The 26,077-nt window shown below is 52.2% G+C and overlaps 1 protein-coding gene across 3 annotated transcripts in view; it reads right to left on the reverse strand.

Annotated features, from left to right (window-relative positions):
• Positions 1-4,493: 4,493 nt before the first annotated feature.
• Positions 4,494-26,077, reverse strand: part of LOC142864865 (solute carrier family 2, facilitated glucose transporter member 9-like) — a 61,123-nt gene continuing 39,539 nt past the window's right edge. For all 3 annotated transcript variants that reach the window (XM_075998338.1, XM_075998337.1, XM_075998336.1), the window contains one exon: positions 4,494-7,641. In XM_075998338.1, coding sequence (XP_075854453.1) covers positions 7,390-7,641 — 252 coding nt within the window. In that variant the 3' untranslated portion in view covers positions 4,494-7,389. The remainder of the gene's footprint in view (positions 7,642-26,077) is intronic.

The raw sequence follows: 26,077 nt of genomic DNA on the forward strand, positions 1-26,077 counted from the left end.
GGCGGCCCTGTGAGCAGTGCCAGGCCAGGCAGCGCTGAGCTGTGGCTGGTGAGCTGAGAATGGAGGAGACATTTGTGAGGGGTTGTCAAAGACACACACAGAATATTCTGCAGCGGCTGCATGCGGCCTGCCAAGCCTAAAATACCTACTTTCTGACCCTTTACAGAAAACTTTTGCTGACCCTCGTCTTAACACTGCGAGGCAAGGGCCTCTGCTGATGGCCATGGAAGGATTTTGACCCCGAAATAAGATGTGAGGAGGAGACCTAACCTCTTTCCTGCCTTGACTGTGGTTGTAAAAGGAAGTCAAACTTGGAGCTGTGGCAAGTAAATGAATGGGCATGGCTGTGCCCATTTATGGTGAATAAAATAAAATAAAACTTTATAACAGTATAAATAAAATAAAATATAAAACAATATAAATAAAATAAAAGTGTCTTTATAAAAACAGGTGGTAGGCTGGATTTGGCCCCAAGGGGGTGGGCAGAGTTTGCTGACTCCTTGCTGTGCATTGGATTTTGTGTCACTTGCAGCCGACCCACCCTAACTAGTACTCCCTAAAGTCTGCCGGAGCTCGGCAGCGCGGGTTCTCGCCTGGGTGGGCTGAGGCCGAGAGCGGGCGGGCTCTGCAGCCTGGGGCGGGAGATGAGCAACGAAGCCCCAGCCACCGGCCTGTCCTGTCTGCAGCCAGGGTCCCGCTTTCCTGCCGCTCCCTGCAGCATCTTCTCAGACAGCCGCCGTCACGTGGAAGCGTCGCTTTGGCAGGATGCTCGCATCGTTTCCAGGTGCCTTTGCTCCCCTCAACACTACACCCCACTTGTCTGGGCTAAGCCACAGGGAGCAACAGGGCCTGGGGAGGGCCAATGTGTCACAGGGTCACATGGCAGAGCATGGTGGGAGGAGTGCTTGCCTTCCCTGGCCGGGCACGTTCCCCCGAAGTGGAGCCTCTCCAACACCTAAAGGCGAGACAGTGGCGTGAGGGTCACTCAGACCATCCGCCACGGTGGGCTGCAGAAGTGCAGGAGGGCTCTGTCGCCTGACCTAGAATCTGGCTGCTCCTTGGTCGCCTGACCTAGAATCTGGCTGCTCCTTGGTCCCTGAGCTGGATTGGAGGGGGGCCAGACTCCAGGCCACGGGAGCTCTGGGAAGGGCCCGCGGGCGGGTACAGTGGGCTCTCCTTGGCGGGCGTGGCGCAGGAGAGGGACGAGGCTTTGAGGACAGGCCTCTGAGGCAAGTTGCCCTCAGACCCTTGCACCCTGGGTTCTCGTCTGCAAGACAGTGGCAATAGGAATGGCCCTCAAGGGTCACTGAGGGAAATGGGCTGGTGCACGCGGCAAGCTTACATGGTCACGTGTGTGACTTGGGGTGTCTGTCCCCAGGGGTGGACCGGTGCTGAGTGTAGACCAGCTGTTTCTCTGCTCGCACTGCGGACGCCTCTCCGAGACAACTCTCGGATCGCAGGTTCTGTGCACGGCCCGGAGTGCCTGGAGAAGGTGGACAGCGACCCTCACAGGTGTCCAGGCCCCATCCCCAGAACCTGTGAAAGGGACTCTGTGGGTGAGATTAGGCCAAAGATCCCAAGACGGGGTGACTACCTCGGATTATGTGTGGGGCCCAATGCAATCACAGGAGCCCTTACATGAAGAGGGAGGCAGAGGCCACTGGGCTGCAGTGGAGACGGCGACGTGACCAGGGAGGCAGAGACTGGCGTGACAGGGCCAGGCCGAGGAGGCTGCCAGCCACCAGGGAGAGGCGAGGAGCGGGCTCCCCCTGGCCCTGCTGGCAGCTTGGCTGCGGCCCGGCCAGCCCGGCCGTGCACTTCTGCCCGCAGCGCCGTGACGGACGACGCTGCGCCCTGAGCCACCCGGCCACAGCTGGTGTGAACAGCACGGGAAGCCCTGAGAGCCCCTTTGCGCCACCTTTTGTGCCTCGTACAAAAGCAGAAAAGGTAGCAAGTGAGAGCCAGGGCTGTGGTTTCAGTTTCCCAGAGCAAAGTGGGGTGAGCCGGGCACTGAGCAAGTCCCTCTGAGTCTCCGCTCACTCTGCAGAGTGAGGGTGGCGCCAGGCAGGTCTGCCCTGGATGGCACAGTGCCCCCGAGGTGGCTGCAGTCTTGCCCCTCTCAGGATGGATGTTCACAGGCTCCTCGCCCCTTCCTGGCATTTGGAGTTTTCAGGAAGTGCCCGGTGCCTCTTGACCGACTTCTCTCTGTAGTCCATGGCAAGGGCACACCTGCCGCCTGGAGGGGTGGTTCCTGGATCGCGTGTCGCCCTGACCTCTCAGCTGCAGGCGGCTGTTTCCAAGGGCCCACTTCCGCCTCTCCAAGACACTTTAAACTCATTGTGTCCGAACCCAAACTCCAGGCTTCCCAGCCCTGGCCCGGTTGCCCTCATTTCCAGCGCCACAGGGGGTCCAGCCTGTAGCAGCCAGGCCCCAGAGGCTGTCTTCACACGCCTCCCCCTGGGGACTCAGAACACACCCAGGTGGCGCCTCGGCCTGCTGAGCGCTCTGAACTGAAGGCTCTGGGAGCAAAGCCTGTCTTCTGCTCTCCCCCCGGCTCCCACCCTCCTCCCCCAGAGCAAGGCCCGGACCCAGAACTCCTTCCCCCAGGTCGCGGGAGAGACTCAGCCGCTCCCCAGAGCGAGCCTCGCCTGAAAAGGTCTCTGTCCCCCCCTGTGAGGCCGTTCCCAAGGGTCCTGCCTGCGCGGGAGGGCGCGCGCCAGGCCAGGGGGACGGCAGCCGGCCCCGCTCTCCCCAGGCCCCTGGCTTCAGGGCAGACGCATGCGCAGCCACCTTTCCCCAGCTGTCCCTTCTTCAAACCCAGGCGTGGAAATGACAGTTCTACCCGGGCCTTTGGGGCTTTGTTTCTAGAGACGCCCTGACACACAAAACTGATCACGCGGATTCGTCATGCTGTTCTTGCCGGCCTGTCTTTTGATGCAGGAGTGTCGGCTCGGACCTTCCGGCGGGTGCGGAAGGCATCTCGCATTTGCGCCCGCAGCCCCAGCCGCGCCAGCAGCCCCCTGCCACTCTGCCCCGCAGAGCTGCCCCCGCCGCCTCTCCTCTCCCGCCTACCCCGCACCACCCACGCCCTCACCCTCCACCTCACCCCCGCGCCCCCGTCTGTCCTGCTGTGGCTGGAGCGGCATCTGAGGAAGGCAAACGTGCTCACGTCCTCCCTCGCTCGGCATCCCCAGGGTCCCGCGGGGTCCTCTTGCCCACCTCCCCAGCCCATCTCGTGTCCCTTTCCTTGTGCTTCCGTCTTTCATAACCATCACGCGGACCAGCCCCATTCGTTCCCGGACTGTGTCACGCTCGCTCCTGCCCCAGGGCCTTTGCACTTGCAGCTTCTTCTTCCATTCATCCAGTTAATTCCTGCTCCTCGCTCACATCTCCACTCAACCCGGCGCCGCGGGGCGTCTCGCCTCGCTCCAGACCAGGCCTGGCGTCCACGGCAGAGCTGTCAGCGCCGGGCCTTCCCTCCCGCGCCCAGCAGACCTCCATCGCCGGCACACGGCAGCGGCCAGGGCGGGCAGGGTCTCTTCCCCGCTGTGCCCCGAGTGCCCGGAGAAGAGGGCACAGCGATCGTCCTCGAGTGAACTGACCGATGGACGGACGTTTGAAGGTCTTCGAGACAGAAATGGGCCCTGGGAGATGCCACTGAAAACTCAGAGAAAACACCTCCCGTATTTGTTTGCTTTTGGAAGAACTCAGGCCAACTTGGTGAGGTTGCCTCTTGCTGGTGCCCCTCCTGCCCGAGCCCCGCAGGGCGCCGTGGGCTGGCGGAGGGCTGGGCGGGGTGCTGGGCGCTCCGAGGCAGGGCTGTGGGCTCTGGGATGGCGGCTGCGTCTGCAGCTCCACACCCCATGCTCAGCACAGCGTCCGCCAGAGGTGCTCAGTCATGTTTTTATCCCTCTCTGCTTTATCTGGGTCAGTAAACACTAATTATGAAACACACTGCCCATTTCCTGTCCGTGAGAAATTCTTTTGCTTGCTAAGAAAATCCTCATTTTGCTTGGGGAAGCAAAGTGCCCAGTCTCAGACACCCAACTCATGGTTGATGATTGGTTAAAGGCAGGCCTGGTTTTCTGTTATCTTTTGCCTGATACTTAGAACAGTGTGCTGTCTGCCTTGTCAGTAGGGGCTGCCCTGCTGTCCGTTCCCAGCTAATGAGACATAAGGAGAAGTCTGTTGACACCTCATAAGAAGAGACACATCAAGAAAAGCCCGCCTGACACAGCTTCCCCCAACTTGTTCCTGGAGTCTCAACTTGGTCATGATGGCTGGAGCTGTAACAGCCATCCTATGACCATGAGGCACCAAGGGCACAAAGCTGCAACATGGAGAAAGGTGGAGCATTTGGTCAAAAAGATGAAGGAAACCTGGGGTTTCAGCGGTTGAGGCTCTCTACACCAGCCCTGACCTGCTCCCTCTTAATTCCTCTGTTAGATAATTGTCATTATTGCAGAAGACACAAGGAGTCAGACTCACTGTCATTCACAGCTGAAAGCATTTCTTTTATTTTGAAGTAATTACAACCTTACAGAAGAGTTGTAAGACAAAGAACTTTCATATAGTCTTCACCCATATTCACCAATTGTTATTTGCCACATTTACTTAATCTGTATTGTATTAATCTTTCCCTGAACCATTTGAAATTCAGTTGCACTCATCTTTTCCTTTCCCTTAAACATTTCAGAATGTATTCCTTTACAAGGAAGTCTAATGCTCCAATTTGAAAATTTAAGATTGCTACCATACAAATGTCTAATTGTCAACAATTGTCTAACATACAATCCACATTGACATTTTGCCGACAGTCCTGATAATGTCCTTTAAAACAGCTTTCCGCTGCTCAGCGGTCATGCCTCTCCGTCTCCTCAGTCTGGAGCAGGTCCTCTGCCTCTGTTTGTCCCTGTGGCATCGACACTCGTGCAGAGTTCAGAGTGGCGGAAGGCCCCTCCGTCTGGGGGTGCCCGCGGCCTCCTCAGAGGACAGGGGCCACCTCGTGCCCTGCGCCCTGGGCCCGGCCAGCGGCAGGCGCTTGGCATCCGGTGCTGCTGGCTCTGTCCACCCGTTTAGGGAGGGCCTGCCGGGTTCTGCAGCGTGAAGTTGCCACCCTCCTCTCTGTCCTTAAGGAATCAGGTGAGTGGAGGTGCTCTGAGACCACGCTCTGTGCCTCTCCAGACTTCCACATAGTGATGATTCTTGCTCGAATTGGTTATTACTACCATGGTCACAAAATGGGATTTTTCTGACTCTGCTATTCCTGCTCTATTTATTCATTAGCATTCTGCTGTAAGGAAGACACCTTTTTTTTCTTTCCTTCCTTCCTTTTTCTTACTGTTGCTATGGATTCATGGATTTTTATTTTCTTTAATAAATTATAATCTCCCACTATTATTATTAATGCTGATGTTCTCATTGTCCCAGATTTGGCAAGTGGGAACCCCTTCAAGTTGACTGCTGTGTCCTTTCGACACATCCCCGTCATTCTTTGAGCACTTTCTTGTTTTCTGGCACCACATGACACTCCCGGCTCATCTTGCACTTCCCTGCACCCAGCCCTGGCATCAGCCACTTCGCCAGGGAGTTCTGGGTCCTTCGAGTGAAGGATCGTTTATAAGGATGCCCTGTAGACGCTGAACAACACTCAATCAGAAGCCACGAGAGATGGAGCAACATCCATCAAACATGAGTTGGTCAAGCTAGCTTATGCGAGGCTAGCTGCAGAGAGAGATGACCCCAAATCCCAGTGACAGCGCAACAACAGTGCACTTCCTACTCACGTGAAGTCTGGTCCACACCAGTGGGGGCTTCCTAGGTGCTCTGGCTAGGACAGCTGCAGCATTCTGCTCCCCTTCCTGCTTCCCAGAACTCAGCCAGTGTCCAACACAACTGCCAAAGGGCGCGGGGAGCTCGGGAGCCTGTGGGTAGACGGCGAGCCCTCGGTACCTCTGCCATGACGTATTCATCTCTGTGACGACTGTCAGCTGGGTTCCTCCTGGTCAGACTGACTCCAAGAGGCTGAGACCTTGGAGCAGTTCCAGCGGGGGCGCAGGGCGAGGGAAGCTCACCCGCTTCAGCAGGCGGGCAGCTGTGACGGGCGGGCGCTGCTCCAGCCCGACGGTGGCCGCTGCCCTGGAGTCCGGGAGCCCTCAGCGAGGCTGCGCGCCGGTGCAGGTCTGAACGGCAAGAGGGGATTGTCCTCCTTCAGGAAAGAGTGGGAAGGACACTGCAGGCAGGGGAGCAAGGGCAAGAGCACCAGGCCTGAGTGCCAGGAGGGGGAGGGAGCCACGGGGCTGGGTCTGCTGGGAAGGCCAGGCTGGACTGGGCGATTGCGACGGGCTTGGGATTGAGCAGTTAGCTTTATTAACTGGGCTAATAATAAGGGTATGGAGAGCTTGGGAGGCATGAAGGCACCTTGGCGGTGCTTTGGAGAACTGTCCCGGTGGCAGAACCGGGGTGGCTGGGGGTAGGTGGGGGTCACCGACACACAGAGACCTGACGGAAGGCTCTGGCAGCCTTTGTAGGCAAAAGCAGCAAGGACCTGACTTGGGGTGGCAGGGCTGGGGAGAAGGGTCCCCTTCCACCGGAACAGCGAGGCCGTACGGGCTTCCATTGCTCGCGAGCTGCGCGGGTGTCGCATCGATCAATTGCCCTCGGCCTCCCGCGCTGCCCTGGGACACAGCACGTTCCTTGCTGCCCCCCCCCCACCAGCTTCTGTCAGAGGCGCGGGAGCAGAGTTAACGCACGCCCTGTCCGTCCAGCGCTAAGTGACTGTGCGGTTGGGTGGCCCTGCTGGCTGTCACCCTGCACCATGAGCCGAGCAGGCTCCACGGAGCCACGGCCGGCATGAGAAAAGGGAAGCAGAGCCTGCCCCGCAGCCTGAGAGAAAGCTCCCCAGCGACTGCAGAGTGTCAGCAAGAAATAAACATTTGCTGTTTAAGCTGCTGAGACCATGGGGCTACTTGTTAGCAGCATGACCAAGCTCGGCCGTTGTGGAGACCTGCCATTCCCTAAGTATAGCATCTCGTTTATGACATCATGGCTGGAACCTCAGTCTCTGACTTCCAGTCCATTGAGTCCCCTAACAGAGCAGATTAGTTTTCTTGGAGAAAGCATTCAAATACTCTTCCCAATTTCATTTTGAAACCATGAAGAAGGCAGTTAACAGTTGACATAGAGGAATGTTGGGTCTATAGAAATGTAGGGTGATCCTTTCCAGCTTCCAGAAGAGTATGGGAGATTCAGCTGTGAACAAAGCCAAAATGGTTGTGATATTAGATTAGCACAAGTTTACTGTTAAATACTTAATAATATAAGACTTGCATGGCTTCAATCAGTTAAGCCTTCCAGAAATGGGTTTCCTGAGATGGTGATATCCTCCATTTAGATGATCTTGCTTTGGACAGAACTGTACGATGCGGAGGAAGAATCTGGTTCAGTCCCTCCATTCATCTTATTGTCAGTGACAGCTGGGTCAATGTTTTCCTCCTTGTTTGTTTTGTTCCTTTTGGCAAATGCCTGGCTGATATCTGCATGGGTTCTGTTTTTGGTCTCAGGCAGGACAAAATACAAGTAGATAGCACCTGTGATACAAATTGTGGCGAAGACTAGGAAACAGTAGGTGTCCAGACTTTTCTGTGGAAAGACAGAGACAAAAAAACATCAAATAGACAATCAGTAAACTGGCTGCAAAACCATCTCTGAACAGAATTTTTTATAGCTCCCCATTCGTGTGTCAATTCTCCAGGAGAAAACACCACATGCGTGATCTGGCTCTACACGGCTCCTCACTTGTGACACAGCGATGCATACCCACATATGGCCTTGAAGACGAAGCGATCTATCCAGTTCTGCACGCAGCACCCCCCGCTCCCGCCCCTGCGTGTGGGTGGGCACCTGAATTACTGAGTCCGAAGCAGAACCTCCAAACCTGCACCTGGTCCTGCCTTCCCCATCTTGGTTGGTGGCACCCCACCCTTCTGCTCACTTAGGCCAACCCAAACACTCAGAGGCCAGCCGAGCCCCTCTTCGTCTCTCGCACCCACATTGGCGCCAGCAGGAAACCATGTGGCTCTGCCTTACAGATGTTCTGAATCAGAGCACGTGTCACCACTTCTATTGCTGCCGTTTGGGTGCAAGCCCCCACCACTTCCTGCTGGGGTTATTGCAATAGCTTGTCAACTGATTTCCATGCTTCTCACCTTGTCCCTTTAGGATTATTCTCCAGAGACAAACCAGAGTGATTCTTTAAACACAGGATAGAACTTGTTGCGCTTCTGCTCAAAACCCACCATGACTTTTTACGTCACCCCGAGCAAAGCCAAAGGCCTTACCACGCACAGCCTCCAAGGCTGCTGGCCACGTGGCCCCCTTACTTTTCTGCTCTCATGCTCCTCACTTTCTCTGCCAGCTACACTGCAGTCATGGTTCCCCCCAACACCATGCCTCAGGGGCTGTGCATGTGCCGCTCCCTCTTCCTGGGAGACTCCTCTTAAGACACCTGTGCGGCCTCTTTCTCATGCCCCTTCATTGTGGCATAAAGGTCACTTTCTCAGAGAGGTTCTTTCTGACCCCCATTTTTAAAGGATCCCCCAGCCCTGTTTCATTGCTCCTCAAAACACTCACTGCTATGCAAGACCACAGTCTATAGTTACCTGAGTTGACTCCCCCCCAGAGGGAGGTTAGCAATCTGAGAGCAGGAGCTGTCATTATTCTTAAGTTCCCAGAACCTGGAAAGTATCTGATGCATAGCAGATGCTCATAGAGATGCATGAGTGGACTGAGGCTCAGAGCGGCTCCCTGCCCTACTGCAGTCCATGCATGGTGCTGACTGGGACCTCTCTGAGCTGTCACCTGCTTAAGCTTCCTTTCCCAGCACAACTGATGTGTGTCACTTGTGGGGGAAAAGAACAAACAAACCCAAAACTCAAATCTTCAGGCTCCTCTAAGCCCAGAGATTCAAACAAAACATCAGGGCCAGAACTGGACAAGGAGAATGGGATAATATGGACGCAGGAGCAAAACAGGTCTGGGGCTGTCCTCAGGCCTCCCTGGCTGGGGTCCAGAGCAGCTGAGGGATGTCTGTTGATACCTGCTGGAAATTTTGTGCCAGGTCTACCTGCGGGAGCGGGTGATGGAGCCTGTTTCCCAGGAGCGCCGGGAGGACACCGCAGGCTCCCAGGGACCTTTCATCGCGCCCACCCTGACACCACACCCCAGTGAGGAGTCACGAGAGACCGTGGAAAGAGCGGCTTTGGCGTGAGTCCTGACTGTGGCCTTGGACGTGTTTCAGAACCTCTCTAACCCCCAATTGTGTGACCTGCAACCTCAGTCTGGAAGTCTAGCCCAGGGGCTGGCAAACTTTTTCTGTAAAGGGTCACATGGTCTCTGCCAGGGTCGTTGGACTCTGCTCTTATTGTGCGGAAGCAACCACAGATGATGATGCATAAATGAATCTGAGTGGCTGTGTCCCAGTATAACTTTATTTACCAAAATAAGTAGTGTGCCAGAGTTTGTCCACCCCTGTCCAGTCCAGGGGACATTGCCCTTCCCTTACCTGGTGTCCCTCATCCTCCTGGCATCTTCCCAGTCTGTTCACCAAATGGCGTCCAAAGGGGTCTTTCAAAAACATTCCTTGATCATGCCAGTCCTCTGCTTAGAGCCCTTTAACCACCTCTCATTGTTCTGGGTTTAAGGCTGCCTTCCTGACCTTCCCTGAAGGCTGGGTGAGGTCTCCTCCTCCCTGCTTCCTCCATGGTCCGGGTTCCCTGCTTTACTCCTTCTTCCTGCAGACGCAGGGCCTCTGCACTTGGGGTTCCCTCTTTCTTCACTCTTCACCTTGTCAATTCCTCTTCGTCTTTCTGGTCTCCGCCCTTGTTCTCCAGGCAGCCTGCCCTGCACCCAGACCAGCTCCCTCTACCATAATCTTTCCAGTTCTGTCTGCTTTCCTTGTGCATGGTCATCACATAGGTGTGTGACAGCTTGACCATGGGTGGTCCCCAGCCAGACTGTGTCCTCTGTGAGGGTAGCAGGGATTCTGTCTGGTTTTGCACATTGTTGAGCCCTGGTGCCCAGCACAGTGCGTAGGTGCTCAGTGGATATTTACAACAAGCGAATCAATCTATCGTCAAGGTTCCCTCTTGCTATGGACTGAATCAGGCCATCCCCGCCCTCGTTCACCTATTGAAACTCTAACCCTAGTGTGGCTGGGTTTGGAGACAGGGCTTTTAGGAGGTAATTAAGGTTAAACGAAGTCATAAGGTTGAGGTCCTAATCTCATATGATTGGTGGCCTAACAAGAGGAAGAGAGCACTCTCTCCTCACGAGCACATGCCAGAGGAAGGCCACGTGAGCACACAGAGAGAAGACGGCCATCCGCAAGCCAGGAAGAGCCCTCACCAGACACCAACCCTGCTAGCACCTCGTTATGGACTTCCAGCCTCCAGGACTGTGAGGAGATACATTTTGGATGCTTAAGCTGCTCAATTCTGTTATGGCGGCCCGAGCTGACTGGCACACCTGTAGCCCTGGCATTCCATCACCTTATGACTATAAATAATTACAAATCCTCAGCCTCTGCTTTGAAATAAAAGATATAAAATTGAAATGAGCAAATTCAAATATTTTAAGTGCTATTGGGAATGGATAAGTCAAGAAGAAAGGACATTTTAAATGACTAATCTTTAGAATGCACACATACTCTGGTTTCTTTTCAAAACGAATATATCTTTCGCCTTTTTCCAAAAAAAAAAAAAAATAGAATGCACACATGCTTTTAGGATCATGCTTTTCTTCTGTGGACCAGGGCTGGCCTTTGGCCTGTGGTGGGAGCTTCCCACGCGACTAACGTTAGTGCTGAGCTGTGTTTGCTGAGGACGCTGCACCAGACGTGCTGAGTTCTCTATGCTCAGGCTGTTAAACAGCTTGTCCAGGGCCTCCCATTGGCTGGTGTTAGATGCAGCTGGAATTCAGAGTCTGTGTTCTTAGCTCTTTGCAAACTGTGGCCAAACCTTGGAGACCTGGCACACCGGCTGTTTACACACACCTCTAGGATGCAGCTAGCTGACGGTGGGTGGTACACTGCCAGAATCCTCTGAAAGTCTGTGAATCGCCCTCCTCTCATACGTGAAAGCTGGTTTGGCTAGCATAGATTTCTAATTTCAAAATCTTTTCCTCTCGAGATTTCGAAGACAGTGCTCCTTACTCTTTCGGTAGAGTCTTGCCCTGGAGAAATATGATGTCCTCTGATTGTCATTTCTTTTCAGGTTATCTGATTTTTCTCTACAGAACTTTTAGGGTTTTCTTTAAAAACACCAGTGTTCTTGAATTCCACATCATTATGTCTAGGAAGGTACCCTTTGCACGCAATTTGCCTAGCATGAGGTGGGCCCACTCATACTGAGGACTTGTGTTTCTGCAGGTCTGGGACTTTCTCTTCTATTATTTCTTTGGTTATTCCAGGTGATGTGCTCTAGTCACCCCCTGCCCTCCCCACCCGGGTGACTTCCATCTTTCTCAGAGGCTCTGTGCTGCCTGTACCTTGGGCCAGGTTCCCTCCATCAGTTTATCTCATCTCTCTATCATTCAGAGGTGTCCCCAAATTTTGGGTACACCCAGGGGACTCCCTTCTTGAGTTCCAGCATGTGTTTTTCCCCTTTGTTTTGAGTCTATTTAGGATTTGGAGTGGTTGTCTTAGTCAACTCAGGTCTCCATAATGAAATACCATAGACTGGGCAGTTTGAGCAACAGACATTGCTTTTCTCACAGTTCTGGTGGCCGAGAGTCCAGGATCAAGATGCCAGGTCAGTTCCCTGGTGAGGGCCACCTTCTGGCTTGCAAGGGCTGCCTTCTCAGTAGTGTTGGAGACTAAGACCCTTCACATTCCAACGACTTGCCCTACGACTTGCCCTACGCATGGGCCTCCTCATCCGGGGAAAATAGCACCCAGCCCCCCAGCTATAGTTCCGAGAAGAATGCATTACAGCTTTCGGTGCCATTGAGATGCTGATTGGGGCTGATTAGCCCACACCCAAGCCTCATCATCCCCCCACTCTATTTTTCTGTTTCTACTTCCTTGTTTTCTGTATATAAAACCTACTAAAAATCCAAGTAAAGTAGACCTTGACAATCATTCGCTTGGTCTCGTTTCTTTCTCTCGCCCATCTCTTTCAGGCACGGTCCCCCTCGCCCCCGCCAGTAACAGAAGGTCCCGCGGGTCGGGACAAGTGGCGCCCAACGTGGGGCTCGAGGTACGGACCTTTGTCGGGTGACGCCGCGGAGCGCTCTTCGGCCGAAGGAAACCCTACAGAGACCCTCGTTCTGCCACTCACAGAGTCGACGGTCTGGTGAGTAAATTTTTACATTGTCACCCCATCGAGATGGGCCATTCATTGTCTAAAGAGGTCGTTTTTATTAAGGATCTTAAGGCCTCACTCAGAGAGAGAGGAATTAGAGTTAAGAAAAAGGATCTAGTAAAGTTTTTTGTGTTCATTGATCGTGCTTGTCCTTGGTTTATTATTGGTGGACCTGAGATTCATCCACACAAATGGCAAAAAGTAGGTAGAGATTTAAACGATTTACTTCTAAGTCAGGGCCCAGATACCGTCCCTGTATCTGTTTTTTCGTACTGGGGACTAATCAGAGATATTGTTGAAGGGGCAGATTCAGACCCCAATAAAAAGCAGCTGCTCTCAGTAGCAGAATTCTGCCTCCGACCCGTGTCGCGGTCCGCTTCGAGAACGTCTTTAAAGACAGCCGAAGGGCCGGTTTCTCCTAATAATTTTAAGAGACCAACATGTCCTTCCCCTTGCCCCTCAGTTTGTATTAATATGCCCCCTCAGGACCCCTCAGTTGAGCTCCAAACATCTAGAGAGGAGCCCCCGATTAGTAGGCCAGATACCAAGACCCTCTATCCTCCCTTACCTGAGGGTACAGCCCCTCATGCATTTAATTACCCGGTGTTCAAAAAACAACCCCTCCGAGAGTCCCTCGACCCTGCAGAAGAGGCAACCCTCGGAGAGGAAGCGGCCCAATATCACAATCCCGAATGGCCTCCTCCTTACGCGCCCCAGATTTGCGCACCTTCGTTAATGCCTCCCCTTACAATGCCCGTACTTTTGCGTACCAAAGAAGACTTAAGTCAAAGGGTTACGCAATTAAAGGATGTTTTACAACTTCAAAAAGAGTTTGCCCAGCTTTCCAAAGACTTGTCCTCCCTCCAAGATACGCTTAAAGATTCGGTCTTCATTAGCCACCCACGTCATGAGACCGCCCAGTCACACGCCACCTTAAATAAAAAATCCTTAAAATCCTCCCATAAAGCCCTAGCGTTCCCGGTAGTTACCAGGTCTAATAGGCGAGGAGACCTTGCCACCCCTTCTTCGAGCCAGTCCCCGCCCCAAGATTCAGATAATGAGGATACGGAAGGGAGAGAAAGGGAAAGTGAAGGTGATGACCCCCCAGAGGAGGCAGTCCCGGGGCCCACTGCAGAGCCCACTGAGTTCCGCAGACTCAAACTTAAGACTTTAAAAGAATTAAATTCTGCTGTTAGGACGTATGGGCCCAATGCACCCTTTACCTACTCCCTCCTAGAGGCAGCCTCGGGAGGCGGCTACCTGCTCCCCGGAGAATGGACCAAGCTGGTTCAGGCAGTCCTTTCACTCGGACAGTTCCTCTCTTGGACAGCCGATTTTCTTGACCGCTGTCAAACTACGGCTACCAATAATTTAAAAAACCCCAATTCTGCCTCTTGGACCCTTGAAAAACTTAGCGGACAAGGGAAGTTTGCCACTGAACAGCGCCAAAGGGGACTCCCAATCGGGCTTTTGTCTCAGACCGCCGCAGCCGCCTTCGGCGCCTGGCGAGCACTTCCCTCTACGGGATCTGTTCTCACTCCCCTGACTAAAATCACCCAGGGAGCTCAAGAGGGCTTTAGTGAATTTGTGGGCAGGCTTTTAGAGTCTGCTGAACGAACCCTCGGGCACGAGGATGAGAATAATAGGCTTATTAAACAATTGGCCTATGAAAATGCTAACAGCGCTTGCAGGGCCATCCTCAGGGGCAAACTTAAAAATAAAGACCTTAATGACATGATTAGAATGTGTAATGATGCTGACCCCTTCGCCCATAAGGTGTCGCAGGCTGTGCAGCTTGCGGTCGGGGCTGCCATTCAAGGCACTGCGGCACAGAAAGGCTGTTTTAAGTGCGGTCAGCCAGGGCACTTTGCAAAGCAATGCCCCTTAGCCACCTCCTCTGCTGCCCCTAACCTCAGTGGACCACCAGGCAGGCCAACTCAGCCCCCCTCCCTCTGTCCTGGCTGCAAGAGGGGATACCATTGGGCTAATGAGTGCCGTTCTAAGACTGATGTCCTTAAAAATCCCTTGCCCCCCCTTTCGGGAAACGGCCTGAGGGGCCAGCCCCGGGCCCCTCGTCCTATTCAATTTCAGTCGGCCTCGAGGAACAGCCGACAAGAGGATCCCCAGCCCCTAGACTCCTCCGAGCGACCACAGGGAGCGCAGGAGTGGACTTGTGTGCCTCCTCCGACACAATATTGAGACCTGAGGATGATGTTCAAATTTTGCCTACTGGCTCCTTTGGACCCCCACTGGCTAACATGTTCTTTTTTATTCTGGGCCGAGCCTCCTCCACTCTTGCAGGGCTCATAGTCCACCCTTCCATAGTAGATAGTGACTTTACAGGGGAAATTAACATCCTAGCCAGCGCGCTTACCGGCCCTGTGTATGTCTCTAAGGGACAGCGCTTAGCTCAGGCGTTGCCCTTGCCCCTTAATACATCCTTCCCAGCCATCGCCCCTAACCGAGGTGCTTCCTGCACTGGCTCTTCTGATCTCTATTGGGTCCAAGCTATCACCAAAAAATGACCCACCCTGCGGTTAAAGTTAGATGGTAAACTTTTTGAGGGCCTTCTTGATTCTGGCACCGATTCCACAGTTATTGCCCAGGACGCCTGGCCCCAATCATGGCCACTGCAGCCTTCCCTTACGCACTTGCAAGGTATAGGGCAGTCTAATAATACTCTCCAGAGCTCAAAAATTTTAACATGGGAAGACCCTGAGGGAAACAAAGGCACCACTCAACCCTTTGTAGTCCCAAACCTGCCTGTTAACTTATGGGGGCGTGATATCCTTGCACAAATGAATGTCATTATGTGCAGCCCCAATGAAGTTGTAGCCAGCCAAATGCTTAAGCAGGGATTCCTCCCAGGGCAGGGCTTAGGCAAGAAAGGTCAGGGACTAAGAGCACCCCTGACCACCCTCCCTAAGTCAGACAGATCAGGACTAGGGTTCAAAGAACATTTTTTATAAGGGCCATTGATCCCCCTGCACTTCAGGCAGATAAAAATCACTTGGAAGAGTGACTCCCCTGTCTGGATTGATCAGCGGCCCCTCCCATCTAACAAGCTAGCCGCAGCTACAGCGTTGGTGCAGGAACAATTAGCTGCCGGACACATAGAGCCCTCTACTTCACCATGGAACACCCCCATTTTTGTCATTCAAAAAAGGACTGGCAAGTGGCGGCTGCTACAAGACTTACGGGCTGTTAATCAAACAATGGTTCCCATGGGGGCACTCCAGCCTGGTTTGCCTTCTCCTGTAGCTATCCCCAGAGGCTACTATAAGATAGTCATTGATCTGAAAGACTGCTTTTTCTCCATACCATTGCACCCAGATGACTGCAAACACTTTGCATTCAGTCTCCCGGTAGTAAACTGTATAGGACCCTCCCCACGTTTCCAGTGGCGAGTATTGCCTCAAGGCATGGCCAACAGCCCTACCCTTTGCCAAAAATATGTGGCTCAGACAATTGATTCTTTTAGAACTCAACATCCTCAAATATATATAATTCATTATATGGATGACATTCTTTTTGCCGGAGCCGACGAGGCAACCTTACATCAAGTTACTATGCAGGTTGTCTTGGCCTTACAAGCTCGAGGCCTCCGCCTGTCCCCTGAAAAGATTCAGGTCTGCCCCCCTCACCTGTTCCTAGGCTTTGAATTATTCCCCAATAAGGTCCTCTCCCAAAAAGTACAAATCAGAAAAGACTCTCTTCAATGCCTTAATGATTTTCAGCGTCTTCTAGGCGACATTAATTGGCTTCGCCCATATTTAAAACTCACCACAGGACAGTTAAAACCCCTATTTGACATCCTGCAGGGAGATACTGACCCAACCTCTCCCTGCTCCCTAACTAAAGAAGGGCAGCAAGCGCTTAATTTGGTCGAGCAGGCCATAAATGCCCAGGCCATTGGCTACTTCTCCCCAGATTCCCACCTGTACTTCATTGTCCTCCCCACCCCCTTCTCCCCCACGGGACTCTTTTGGCAGGGCAAGCCTCTTTTTTGGGTTCACCTATCGGCTTCCTCCCCTAAAGTCCTTCCCACCTACCCTTACTTAGTAGCTAAAATTACTCGCTTGGGGCGAGAAAACTCCCTTAAGCTCTTTGGAAAGGATCCAGATATCACAATACTCCCTTACAATGCTTCCCAAATTCAGTGGCTAATACAAAATGATGATGATTGGGCAGTTAACTGTACATCTTTCCAGGGCAAACTAGATAATCATTACCCCCCCTGATAAACTAATTCAGTTCCTCTATCAGACACCTGTAATATTTCCAAAAAAAACAAGAGTCTCCCCCATTCCAGGAGCTGTCTTAGTCTTTACCGACGGATCCTCCTCAGGCACCGCGGCCTATAGCATTAATGGCCAGGTCCGCAGTTTTCCCACCAGATTCTCCTCTGCTCAACTCGTTGAGTTAGCAGCCTTAGTCGCAGTCTTCAAATACGTAGATCAGTCACCATTTAACTTGTATACTGATAGTTCTTAGGTTGCTCATGCTGTCGCCACTTTGGAAACTGTGCCTCATATTCGGCCCTCCAACAATACCACTCAAATGTTCCAGCAACTACAAAGACTCATTCACTCCCGTTCCGCGCCCTTTTTTATAGGCCATATTCGCGCCCACACTGGCCTTCCTGGGCCTCTAGTCGCTGGAAATAATCTTGTTGATCAGGCGACTCGCGTTGCAGGCGCTGTTCACAATATCACTGTTGATCCTGTCTGTGCTGCACGCCAGGCTCATGATTTACACCATCTCAATGCCCATACCCTCAGGCTTAAATTCTCCATTACTAGAGAACAGGCCAGAGAAATCGTCCGCCAGTGCAGGGCTTGTTTTACCCTTCTCCCTGAGCCACACCTAGGAGTCAACCCTCGCGGCCTGATCCCTGGGGAGCTCTGGCAGATGGATGTCACTCATTACCCCCCTTTCGGAAAGCTTAAATATGTACATGTCTCTATAGATACTTGCAGTGGATTTATCTTTGCTTCCCTACAAACAGGCGAGGCCACCCGCCACGTTATTAGTCATATTATAGCCTGTCTCACCTCCCTCCCTCAGCCTAAAGTTATTAAGACTGACAATGGCCCGGGATATGTCAGTTCCAGTTTCAAAAGTTTTTGTGCTGTTAGGCATTAAGCATATTACAGGCATCCCATATAACCCTCAAGGTCAAGGTATTGTAGAGAGAGCTCATCAGACATTAAAAAATATGCTCTCCAAACTACAATCGGGAAGGGGAATCTTATATCCTCTGACAGGTAATTCCAAAACCCTGCTTAATCATGCCCTGTTCATTTTAAATTTTCTCACCTTTGACACTGCCGGCAAAACAGCTGCCGACCGCCTTTGGCACCCATCCACCACGGATACTTATGCACAGGCCTTATGGAAAGAGCCACTTACCGGCAAATGCCTAGGGCCTGATCCTGTCCTCATATGGGGAAAGGGACATGCCTGTATTTATGACACCCAGGCAGGAAACGCCAGATGGCTGCCAGAAAGAACAATTAAGTTATATAATCCACCCAGGGAACCCCCTGAGAAGACTTCTTCTGCTCTCTTGCAGACGCCTGAAGACTGTCCAGAAAAAAATGTTGCTCCTCCTGTGCCTGATTCTGGTCACACTTAGAGGCATCAACACAGCCAACATCCATCAAGTCTACAATTATACGTGGCAGGTAATCAATGAGGCAGGAGACGTTGTCAATTCCTCTTCGCGCCTCTCCGCCACCACACCATGGGATCCACTAAAAATCGACCTATGTGTATTAGCTCTTGGGGCTAGAGATCCTGCGTGGGGCCTTCCTGCACTTTTCGCCCCTCAGCCAGCTCCTCCAATAGCTGACTCCTCCCCCGGCCTTTGCTCCTCGGGAGCCGGACGCTCCGCAACAAGGTATATAGACTTTTATGTTTGCCCGGGGGCTCATCGGCCTCGCACCAACAACTACCGGTGTGGCTACGCCCCTGACTTCTTCTGTGCCTCCTGGGGCTGTGAGACCACCGGTGATGCCTACTGGAATCCCTCCTCTTCCTGGGATTATATCACCGTCAAAAAGCAGTTTCCCCGTCGAGCTCCTTCATCCCCTTACGCCCCACAACCCCCCACTGGCCCTCAGTGTAAAAACCAGTGGTGCAACCCCCTGTTGATTTCATTCACCAAAGCTGGAAAAAAGGTTTCCTGGGATCAGTCCAGGGGATTTGAGTGGGGACTTAGACTTTACACATCTAGAAAAAACAGTGGTCTCACATTTAAAATCAAATTAATTAAAAGCCTCCCCAGAGGTCCTACGGTCGCAATAGGTCCTAACCATGACCTACACCCACCTCGACCTCACGGTCCCTCCAGGGGCCTACCCTCCTCCCCAGCTGTGTCCCCTTTTCTGTTTAGCACCCCCCCTATACCAACCTACCCTGCCCGAGGGGCCCCCCTCCTCTGCAGAACTAATTCTCACTTTAGTCAACGCCTCTGTCAGGACCATCCGAGAGGCCAACAATTCAGAATATCAAGAGTGTTGGGTATGCTACTTCCCCCGGCCTCCCTTTTATGAAGGCATCGCTACATTTGGTCAGCCATTATTTACTAACGACACCAGCAAACTCAGATGGGGCCTGGAGACCCATGATGGCCTGACACTCAGCTAAGTCACAGGCCTAGGCCTTTGCCTTCTTAGCCCAAGAATGCTTCCCCCCGCACCCTTAGAGAAAAAATGCAATCAGTCAACTACTGTCGACTCCACCTTTCAGTATATTCAGGCATCTAACACCTCTTATTTTGCTTGTTCTTCCGGCCTTACCCCGTATGTAGTCTCTGCAACGTTTCTGGAGCATAGAGAATACTGTGTGTTAGTCATGCTCTTCCCCAGGCTCACTGTACATCCTGCTGACGAATTGCTCAGATTTTGGGAGCGCGGCACCACAATGCCCCAGAAAAAGAGGGAGCCCATCTCGGCCATAACACTCGCAGTTGTCCTAGGCCTTGGTGCCACAGGGGCTGGAACAGGCATAGCCTCTCTGGTCACCTCCAACCAGCAGTACCTGCAGCTCTCTGCTGCCATTGATAATGATCTCCGAGAGCTACAGCAGGGCCTAAAGTATCTTAAAGAGTCCCTTGCTTCGCTTTCTGAGGTAGTGTTGCAAAATAGAAGGGGCCTAGACTTAGTGTTCCTCCAAGAGGGAGGTTTGTGTGCAGCACTTAAAGAAGAATGTTGCTTCTACGCAGACAAAACAGGCCTGGTAGAAGATAGCATTGAAAGAGTTAGACAAAGCCTAGAAGATGGAAAAAAACGGAGAGAATAGAGTAAAGCATGGTATCAAAATTGGTTTTCCACATCCCCCTGGCTATCCACATTGCTTCCCAGTGTCTTAGGGCCGCTTATAGGATTTCTGCTCCTCACCTTTGGGCCTTGGGCATTCAAAAAACTAACTGATTTTGTAAAGTCACAGGTGGACGCAGCCACACAAAAATCGGTCTCCGTGTTTTACCAACGGCTGGAACAAAGAGGCTCCAGAGAAGACCTCCATACAGAGTCTCCCCATACAGCCACAGAGGGTCTAAATTTTTCAAACCTTGCCTCAGACATGGAACGCAGTTGGTTCCAAAGGCTGTGGAGACGCCCATGACGGGATTATCGCGATGCCGCGTACCAGGTGCACACCCCACCAGCAGTGAGGTAACTCCATGACGGGAATATTGTAGGTCCATGCCCGGGGGCACACTTCATAATCAGAAGTGCCGGAGCTGGATGCCACCTACATAGCCTAAGACAGAGGCCTCACCTTCACATTGATATTTGGGGTGCTGGTCGAGGAAGCCCATCGCGTAGCCTAAGACAGGCTCTCCACCAACTTATACAAATCTCCCTCATATTGAGGACTGAACTCTAATTTTTTGCTAAAAACTCCTTCCTAAGGAGGCCAGCTGGATTAGGCTGGCAAATGGTAAGGAGGCCAGCAGGGTTAGGCTGACAAACGGTAAATTCCCACTAAGCGGCTTTTGTTAACCAAACGAAGCAGTGGTTTACTTCCTGACCTGATTCTGGTATGGCATTAACATCACCTAAAAGATAAGAAGCCCCTGTCTTAACTCAAGCATCCTGGCAGATGCCTATCATAAATTTAAAATATCTTAACTCAAGCATCCTAGCAGGCGCCTATTGTAAATTTAAAATGTCCTCCTGTCTGGACCTCCCAGAGTGCTCATACCCTTATCTTAAAGTAAGCATATCCTTTCTGGTCTTCTAGATAAAGTCTAACTCTCTCAGCCAATTGCCAGCCAAAGAATCTTTAAACCCACCTATAACCTGTAAGCCCCCGCTTCGAGATGTCCCACCTTTTTGGGCCAAACCAATGTGTGCCTCTCATGTATTGATTTGTGACTTTGCCTGTAACCCCTGTCTCTCTGAAAATGTATAAAACTGAACTGTAACCCAGCCACGGCGAGTCCACTTGCCCAAGGCCTCTTGGCAGTGGCTCTGGGTCATGGTCCTCAAATTTGGCTCAGAATAAATCTCCTTAAAATTATTTTACAGAGTTTGGCTTTTTTCCGTTGACAATATTAATAAAGAGGGGGGGAGATGTTAGGAACCGAGGCCTTTGAGGGTCTTAGCCCATAAAATACCCTGAGCTGTCCGAAGGTGTTTGATGGCCATTCGCAAGATATCCCAGGCTTGGCGCCAGAGGCTGTTCGCGACTGATAGACCCTTCAGGCTTGGCGCCAGAGGCTATCTGTGACTGATAAACCCTAGGAAGTCTGTAATTGATTGACCCTAAACTGTTCTTGACTGATCAACCCTAACCCCCCCCCCCCCCGTATACTTATAAAACCAACGAAAAACCTAGTAAAGCAGACCTTGACAACCCTTTGCTTGGTCTCGTTCCTTTCTCTCGCTCATCTCTTTCAGGCATGGTCCCCCTTGACCTCCACGAGTAACAGAAGGTCCCGCGGGCCGGGACACTCCAACACTGTGGAATCTTCCCCACGAAACCCAAGAGGTCATCAGCTCTCAAGCAAAAACAAGGAAGAGTGATATAGCGATGAGGGGATTGTAGAACACGTCCCTCAAGGGGAGCTGGGGACATGTAGCCTAGAAAAGAGAAGGTCGGAGAAAGCATGCGAGCCCCCTTCCCTCCTGCCATGCACTAATGTGATGCACAGGAACAAGGTCCATTGAAGACACACCATTATTCCCATTTGAGTTTGGAAGTACTTTCCATTAAGCCCTAGTGGCATGGGAGATGCTCCAGAGAGGCTAGCTCTCCCCACACACATTTTCAACAATTCTCGAGCCTTACTCAGCCTGTAAGCCAAGACAGTACCTTGTTTCCACATCTGTCACCCTCCCTCTGTCCACTCATTCCTGTTGACCCAGCTTGAATTCCATGCCCATTTTTTCACACACCCTTTTGTTACAGGTGCCTGGCAAAATCCCAGCTAGTTAAATCTCTGCCTGCTGGGCACATGTGTCTGCAAAGCTCAGCTTGATTGGAGAAAAACATAACTGTGGTGGCTGGTCTCACCTGAAGTTCATGACCACCAGCCTCAAGTGGCCAAAGGCTCCCCAGCAATGATTCTGAAGCTTCCCAGTCCGTTCGGCTCCCTTCTCCCCAGGGGACTATTTCATACGTCCCGTGGCTCTTCACTCTTTCTGCATTCTCAGCCGACGACTTTGCTTTCTGCTCCGCTGAGAATGCAGAGCAGCCCGAGAGACGCTTCCCACATCCCTGCACATGTATGGCCGCACCGCCTCTCCCTGTGCGCCTGGGGACGGCTGTTCCACCCTGCCTGGGGCAGCCCCACCTCCTCTCACCTACTCAGGGATGTGGCACCAGCAAATTTCACCTCTAGTTCCTGACTGTTGACCTGTCCCTCCGTACTGGAATATCTCATCCACGTGCTTTTGTGGCTTCCATCTTAAAACACAAAATATGCTACCAGTTATCCACGCTCTTCCACCTACCACACCATTATCACTGCTCCCCCAAGAGTAAAACTCGAAGAGTTGTCTACACTCACTGTCTCTGGTTCTTCTTTTCCCTTCTCTCCTAAACCCACTCCAGGGGTCATTCTTCCCAGTGAGCCTTTGAAACAGCTCTTGTCAAGGTAACCAGTGACCTTACGTTGCTAAATCCCCTAACCAAAGCTCCATCCCCATCTTCGTTTCTCGGTAGCCACAGATACTGATGATCACCACCTGCTCTTTTCACTCGCTTTCCAGGTATCACTCAGTCCTGGGTCTTTTTCCACTTTCTGGGCTAATCCTTAATATGTCACCACCCTCTGAACGTTGGGGGACTCCAGGGCTCAGGCCTTGGGCATATTCTTTTTGCCTCTATACCCTTCTAGGTGACCTCGTCTTGTCTCCCGGGTTTAAGTCACACCTGTGCATTGACAACATCCAGATTTGTATCCCAGCTCTGAGCTCTTTCCTGATCACCAGTTTTGTGTCTCCACCTTCCCACTTGACACCCCCCTAGGAGATCTACTAGACAATTCAAAAGCAATAAGCTTAAAGCTGAGGCCTTGATGCGCTCTCCTCTTCCCCTCAAAACACCCTGCCCCTTCCATAGGCATCCCGATCTCAAAAACAAACAAATGAAACCCAAAAAAACAAAAATGCAATCCTCATAGTTGCTCAGGCCAAAAATATCAGCATTATTCTTGATTTCTCTCTCACACATCTGCATATAATCCATCAGCAAGGCCTGTTGTGTCTATCTTCAAAATATTAGTGTGTCCAGAATTCAAACACTTCTCTCTACCTCTCACTAAGTCTTATTACAACCCTAGAGAAAAGCACATTCTCTCCCACCTGGGCTATTACAGGATGCTCCTCACCAGCCTCCAAGAGCCACTTGGTACCAGTATGCCTTTCAAAATGTAAATCAGATAAGTTCTTAATTTAAAACATTCTAGTAACTTCCCATTTTGCTCAGAGGAAAAGCCAGGCTCTTACCCCAGTAACCTCTGTCTTATTTCCTACAATTACCTTCATACTGACCTCCTGTCTCATCTTGAAAGAGGCCAAGCTTGCTCCTGCTCCTGGGCCTTTGCACTTGCCATTTCTTCCGCCTGGAGACCTGCTGCCCAGAGACAGGCATTGTTCATGCCCTGGCTTCCTCCAGCATGCCCCTCCTAGCTCACTGTCTTAGAGAATCCTCTGAACTAGTGTGAGCTCACCTCCAGCCTCAGGGTCCTCTTGCCTCCTTGGCTGGCTCTACTCTTCTAGCAGCACTTGTCACAGGCCACATGACATGCAACCCATACTTGCTTCTTACTGGTGTACCCCCACTTGTCTGAGTGCTCCAGGAGGGCAGGGACTTTGACAGCCTTGCTCACCCCTGAAAACATGGCACATAGAAAGTTCAGAATAGATATTTCTTGAGTAAATAAATATATGAGGGAATGAAAAGTATGCAAACATACTTGGATGCAGGATGGCCACTTTGGGGGTTGTAGCAGAAAAAACTCAAGCATCAAAGACTCTTCCATCCATCCTTTCATTTATGCATCAAACATTTATTGCTTGCCTGCTGTGTATGGGCTGCTGTGCTAGATGCTGTGGCCCAAGTGTACATGTGGTTTTACACTGAGGAGCTCCCTTTTCAGGGAAGAGACAGAAAAGTCTCTTGAAAATAACTTGATTACTGTGAGGGGTCGAGACATTGCACACCTGCAAGGCCCACACCCCAGTGAAGCCGGAACTAACATCCGGCTTCTGGAAACTGTTGCTTGCTTGCCATGGAAACCGTTGCTTGCTTGCTTGATTGCGCCAACTTTGCATTGTTCAGACCCCTGTATAGTGGGGCTGCCAGCCAACCAATCATGTTAAAGGTCAATGCATGATCCACGCGTGATCAGCCACTGCATAGCGTATGCACCATAGGGATAAAAGGCACGCTGCAACCCCAGTCGGGGTCCTTGCCTGCAAGAGTGACCACTGCGTTGGTGCTCTGGGGCTTGGACCCTGGCTAGCCAGAAAATAAACCTCCTCTTGTGTAATTACATCCTCGATGTCTCTGCTTTTCTGTCCGGTGGGGCTGTGGAAGGTCGGTCCCTAACATTTGGGGGCTCGTCCGGGATTTGCCTTCCCTACAGACTACCGGATAGAATTCAGGGCTGAGGGAGGAGTGTGAAAATCCACCCCGGACTAGCCGGGTGTGGTGTTGGGTAAGGGATGCGGAATCCCCTTGCAGGACCCCGGATCAGGACACCGGCACAGGACCTAGGCGGACGCGCTGGTGGGTCGCCGGTCGGAGCCAGGCGGAGACGTCCTCTGGCCCCGTTGGGACTCCGGAGCTGACCTTGTAGCCTAGGGCTCGGTCAGGAGGAGCTGGAGCTGACCTTGTAGCCAAGGGCTCGGTCAGGAGGAGACCGGGGAGTAGGTCCGGACCAGGTTAGGTTGTCTGTTTACCTCACTGTCCACTTGTCTGTTGTCTGCTTTGTTTGTCACCGGCTTTCTGTGTGTGTGTGAGTGAGTGTGACATCTCTCGTTGGCTTGTTGGAGTCTCTGGGTTCTGTGGTTTCGGCCCGAGAACCCATCAGGGTTGCATGGGTTTTCGGGCTGGGGCCATGGAATCAGGGGACCCACGAAAAGATCCGCAGAGGTGACTAGAACCTCCAGGTGAGTATTCCCCTGCATGGGCTGGCAGCACACAGTGTATCTCCTGCCGCCCATGCCAGGAGTGGCTAGTGCGGGAGGGGCACGGCCGTTACCTCCGTAGGGAGTGTAAAAGGCTAGAGATTCAGATCCTTGTCCCCAGTGCCCCAACTGCGGAATATTGGTTTGCACATCTGCCTATTATTGACTAGCCATGGGACAGGATCTAACAACACCGTTGTCCAACCTGGTGAGCCATTTTAAGGATGTCAGGGCAAGGGCACACAACCTGTCCCTAGAAGTCAAGAAGGGAAAGTTTGTTACCCTTTGTGAGGCCGAGTGGCCCACGTTTGGAGTAGGGTGGCCCAGGGAGGGCTCGTTTGATGCCTCCTTGATCAAAAAGTTAAAAGGGGTGGTATTTGGCCACCATGGACACCCTGATCAGATCCCCTATATTGTGGTCTGGCAAGACTGGGTTTGAGACCCGCCATCCTGGCTGAAGGCCCCCCTATCTGCCCCGAGGGAAAAGGCGGAAGTTCTGGCAGTTAAAGAAGTCAGAAAGGGGGGGGGGCGGCACGGAGTCCAAGGTCCATTGGGACACCAGTGTTGCTGGACTCCAATCTCTACCCAGACCTGACAGGTCTCGAATGAAACACGCCTCCACCCTATAATCCTGGGGCTGCCTCTGCAGCTCCCCCGGCCCAGGAGGACGTGGGACCACCGGCAGCATGGCCGGCCTATAAAACCAGACAGCAGACTGGCCGAGCCCCAGACCCGGAGCCCTTAAAGGCGCTCCCTCTGAGAGCAGTGGGACCCCTGGGGAAGGACAGAGCACAGACATTCCAATATTGGCTCTCCTCTACCAGTGATCTTTATAATTGGAAGGCTCAAAACTCAAACTTCTCTGAGAACCCCAGAGATCTCATTAACCTTTTAGATTCTGTTCTTTTTACACATCAGCCCACTTGGGATGATTGCCAGCAGCTGCTCAAGGTGCTTTTCACCACAGAAGAAAGAGAAAGAATTCAGGGGGAGACACGGAAGCTGGCCCCGGGTGAAGATGGCAGACCTGCCACAAATCCGCAGACTGTTGATCAGACCTTCCCCCTTGAA

The sequence above is a fragment of the Microcebus murinus genome, chromosome 27 (genome assembly GCF_040939455.1).
Source record: "Microcebus murinus isolate Inina chromosome 27, M.murinus_Inina_mat1.0, whole genome shotgun sequence".
Lineage (NCBI taxonomy): Eukaryota > Metazoa > Chordata > Mammalia > Primates > Cheirogaleidae > Microcebus > Microcebus murinus.